At 37.3% G+C, this 4987-nt stretch overlaps 1 protein-coding gene across 1 annotated transcript; it reads right to left on the minus strand.

The window, feature by feature from the left end:
* Window positions 1–1721: 1721 nt before the first annotated feature.
* LOC135168962 (uncharacterized) lies at window positions 1722–4352 on the minus strand. Its single transcript, XM_064133617.1, has 3 exons — window positions 3861–4352; window positions 3668–3770; window positions 1722–2585 (listed from the first exon to the last, which is right to left on the minus strand). The coding sequence occupies exons 1-3, from the start codon at window positions 4188–4190 to the stop codon at window positions 2221–2223; spliced, it is 798 nt and encodes a 265-aa protein (XP_063989687.1). The 5' UTR covers window positions 4191–4352; the 3' UTR covers window positions 1722–2220.
* Between the last annotated feature and the right edge of the window lie 635 nt (window positions 4353–4987).

The following is a 4987-nucleotide window of genomic DNA, read 5'->3' on the forward strand; positions in this document are numbered from 1 at the left end:
AGCAAAAATTGTCAGTAAAAATTACAGAACTTAAGTTCCCTTACTGATTCGAAAAGTCATTGAGACAACTTATAGGACGATATCGTAATTTTTCCCAGAAAGTTTAGATAAAAGTTAAGAAATGCTCCGAAAAAATTCTGTAAAATTGTGGTCTACTCGAGGTTGCTTCGAAATTGCATAAATGATACATAATTTTTAAAAATATTTTTATCCAGACAATATTTACACTTTAGAATTTTTTCTCTAAAATTTTTTACGAATTTTTTTCTGAAAGTTTTGGTAAGTAGAATTTCTTGTGAACGCGCAAGAACTTATCGCTTTGGAAATTGACATTTTCATTTATTTTTATTTATTCCAGCATTCCTGCACAAATATAGTACAAACATGTGAGTTGCATATTTTTTTTAGTTTATATTTTCAAGGGACATTGGAGGAAACATTAATTGATTATTACCAAAAGGCTCTCATCTAGTCTAATCAGACACTCGATGGAAACATTCTATTGTTGATGAGGTTTGGGTATATGACATATCCAAAAGTATTGAACAGAGAGCATTGATTACATTTAAATTGAAACATGAATTGCTTGAATTTGTAAATTTCATCGTAATCAACGTGAGATGACTCAAGTGGTTGGGCGATAGGTTCAGCGCCTTCAATGTTATTAATTAAGGGATGTCGCCTGTCATTTAGAGTCCATTTGGTTCCATCAGATCTGCAGTTGCTAATAAATTAATTTTATCAAAAGAATTTCTTTGGATCAATTATCATTAGGTTGAAAATTTTCAAACGAAAATGATTTTCCCATTAAACATCAGTTAACTCTTTTCTGAAATAGATTTGATTGAAAGAAATATAATTTTTCTACAATTGAAATTCCTCTCATTTATCGGAGTAACAAAAGTATTTGATTTCTCGTCAAACACAAGTTTTTTTTCCCTGAGATTCTTTTATGCACTTGAGTACCAAAATTATTATTACAACACGCCTCATTTATTATTCATTTTCTCATATTCCCCTCTGTCATTCGTTAATACTTAACGATTCTCGTTTGAAATCAACAAATGGCTCCATCACTGCACCATAAATTAGTCAAATAACCGATCACTTCCCCCAATTTCGTGAACTCATTCCCACTAAAATTAATTCACAATAAATCATCTCAATTTCACTTCTAAAATATTCAAATTTATTCATCCCCCGAATTCACCGATTCAATTAAAACGGTATTTTCCACCAAAAACAGCTCTCACAGTTTCTAGAAACTTCTACAAATTCGTCCCACTGGCCCGCATTTTCAGTATCACTACCTATGGTCATGTGTTGACACATCATCCCATGTCACTGAGTACAACAAAATCCCCCGCCCCGCCCCCCCAAGTGCCAGTTTGGAAGTCAAGTTTTCTCAAGATACACGCGATGTCATGGTATAACGGGCTCGATCGAAATTCTGTATGAATATATACCCACTCAAGAAAAAAAATCAACTCCACGCGAAGTTCCAAGAAATGCGAGAAAGTCAAGTCAATTTGCCGGGAATGCAATCCCAGAGGAACTTGAAACTGGCACAATTGAGTTTTTGTAATATTGTCTCGTCGTTTTTTCGGCTGCAGGTTTTCCGATGGCTTTGACTACATCCCCCCCCCCTTTTTTTTCGATTTCACCCAATTAAATTTCCCATGAGGCCGAAAATAACGAGACGAAGAAGGTCGTAAATAACATCTTCATAAAAAAAATTTGTATTTTCGGTTCTTCAGTTTTATCAAAGAGCGACCGAGGGACAAATCGACTGGTCCCTCGCAATTACATGTAATTACGTTATATGCGATCACATATAACTTAGTAAGTGTTACAAAACGTTACAGACGAGCCAGTAATTACTATTTAACAGAGGGTGGCAGATTGAGAGGCACAAAGTGCGGTTGATAAGACAGAGAAGGCAGGATTATCAATATACATGTTTTCATATAGAAAAATACAAAAGAAAGGTCATATATATAGTGTTATATATACAATGAGCCATTGATAATTGGTCAAGGCCATTCTTACAAACAATGATAAATAAACAAATAAATATATCCCCTTGATTGTGGAGAATTTCGCTACATGCCCAGACGAACATTTCCCTTCATCTTGGATTTAATGAGTGAGGATGAAGGGCTAAATGTTATCGTAGGTGTAATTATTTGGCAGTTGTTGGATGATGTTGATGGTTTGCTCTCAGTGATGATATCCGGAGTATGCCTGACTCTGAGCGGATGCATAGCCACCGTGTCCATCCTCCCAGCCACCGCCACCACCGCCGCTGGACCAGCCGCCTGAGGAAGCTGGTGCTGTCCAACCGCCGCTGTTACCGTTGCTCCATCCACCGGCGTTGTAACCAGTGACGTCGTGTCCACCCTTGGACCAGAGGGACCTGAGGCCCACGAAGGCGGAGATGATGATGGAGATGATGGAGGCGATGAGGGCCTTCTTGGCGAGAAGGGCTATTCCGAAGTAGGCGAGTGTTGCCAGGGCACCGATCTTCACTTTGGCGGCGATCAACAGGGGGAGGATCGACTTCAACAGCTTTTTCTTTCCACGGCCTGAGGGAGATTACAAGTGATTAGGGAGTTTATGATTGAGAAGTGAGGTAATCTTATTTCCAGAGTGGAATTTTTCTAATTTGTTTAGATAAGTGCATTATCTCTCTAGTGAAGTTAAAGAAATACTCAGTAAAATTATGGAACTTTCAGTAAAATTCCGCGGCGGTTTCGTAAAATTTCGTACAAGAGCAGTTCGCTTTGGGATTGTGGAAACGATAATTAATTTTTAGTGAACATTTGTCTTCGGGTGGTAGAACGAGACAAATTAACTTATCTTTAATCTTGGTTGTTGATAATTATCTGATAAATATTAATAAAATTTACTACTAGCAGGAAGATTTTCATTTTTTGGGTAACTTATCTTCTTATATGAGACAGGTTGGTATGAAAATTACGCCATTTAACTTATTTTTTAAAACAAGATGGGAGATAAGTTAGTCTACTCCTATGGATGTCATTTACGTTAAAATAAAATTTGTGGAGTTAATTCTGATTTATATTCTATGAGGAAATGTAAGAACTTCAATTGTAGAGGTTACGTGTGTATTATTCATCGTTGTGAATTATTTTCAAGAGTGAGGATTTTTTGGAAATCAGGAAAGTTTCAGTAAAACATCGAAAAGAAATTGAAAGGTATATGATATTTTTCCCAAATGTGACTACGGTCCAAAAGATTTAAAATTCCGTTTCATTCACTTCTCCCTGATTCTGTTGGATGATACGTTCATTGTGAAGGTCATCTTTCCCGGAATGAAAATGAACAAACATTGACATTTAAACTAGCTACAGTAGCTAGGAACATCTTGTACAGTAATGGTTTCATACAAAAGATTAGTTAATGGCCATTGAAGTTTAACAGAAAAATAATCACAAGTTGGCAAAAAACGTTCAATTCTTCCTTGAAAAGACGATAAATTTTTCGCTAAATATATATTTTTTGCTGAGCCTAAAATTTCTAATTAGCTCTAAAACAGAATAGACATTTTCATCGTCATATATTATCCTGTTCAACTGAGCTACTCTGTCCTTCGTCCCCAGATGTTCAAAACTCATCATCAATCCATATTACAATAAATCCTTACCTTCAACAACTTCATCAGCGGCCTGTTGCACCTCTTCAGGAACAGACTCCACCATAGCACGTGCTGATTCCCCGATTTTCTGAATGGCTGGTGCAAAGTTGATCTACAAAACGCGGTAGACATAAGGCATTAATGGTCAATTCAGCAGATTACATCGTGATACAGAAAGATAAGTAATTATCCGTTAACTTACCCTCAAACTGCGTCCGGTGAGGAAGTCGCTGGCCTCCTCTCCCACAAAATTCTCAAGTGCGCTCTGTCTCTCAGTGACATCCGAAGCCGCCTCAATCTCCTGATCGTAAAACACTTCATTACCAGTTCTGGAGTTTCTGTCAGCACTCTTGACCAATGATACACCGTTAACGATTTCCAAGTTGTCCTTGCCGAAGAACTCTTTGGCCTTCCTGTAGAGGCTCTTCTGTACGCAGGATATACTGTCCTGTCTCAGGCACTCGGCAATATCCTGAGCGTTGATAGCAACCACTGCCATCGACAGACACACGATTGTCAAAAATGACTTCATTTTCACCTTTTGCTATTTCTCCCCGAAACTTGTAGTCTAACAACTCGATGTTTTTCGCAATAAAACACGCGAAATTTTTTTTTTAATCGCAATTCGGCTTCTCCTCGGGTATTATCGTTGCGCTGTCTTGTAACACTTGCTTACACGTGGTGAAAATTTCGTGTGGTCCATCCGACAAGCTCTTTACCTTATATACCTTTATATTTGGCGTTTCTCCCACCACTTTTGCCCGGCCACTTGGGTCCCCACCCGAAGTCCGAGAATCCCCATGTGTTATTTTTTTTCCTCTCTTTCTATTTGCGTACGATGCGTATGTGTGGGTATGAGTTATTTGTCGTGTGGTTGTGTACATTGTCCCGTGGTTTGAACGCATGAGCACAAGCCCGAAAGTTTATTCACCAATGGGGCGAGACCGTGAGGGGGGACTCCCTCCACTATATCGACCCCGGCAATGACCCAGCCTACATGACAAACACTCGCACCGCCTCTTTTTATTTTTTCAAAAAATATTTTTTTCTCCATCACATTAACTTTCCATGATTTTTAACATTGATTTTTTATATTACAATGGTTTTTCATTAATTTTACAGAATATATATTTTTTATATCACATTGATCATCTATTAATCTTAACATTAATGTTTTTCTAATGAATTTTTTATCGCATATTAATTTTTCATTCATTTTGTGAAAAATATATTTCTTAAATTTTTCCTCGAAATTAACAGTATTTTCGGGAATTAATCGCCAAATTTAACGGATGTCAACGGCGAAATTTTTTCTTCTTCAAAAATGTA

The sequence above is a fragment of the Diachasmimorpha longicaudata genome, chromosome 13, assembly GCF_034640455.1.
Source record: "Diachasmimorpha longicaudata isolate KC_UGA_2023 chromosome 13, iyDiaLong2, whole genome shotgun sequence".
Lineage (NCBI taxonomy): Eukaryota > Metazoa > Arthropoda > Insecta > Hymenoptera > Braconidae > Diachasmimorpha > Diachasmimorpha longicaudata.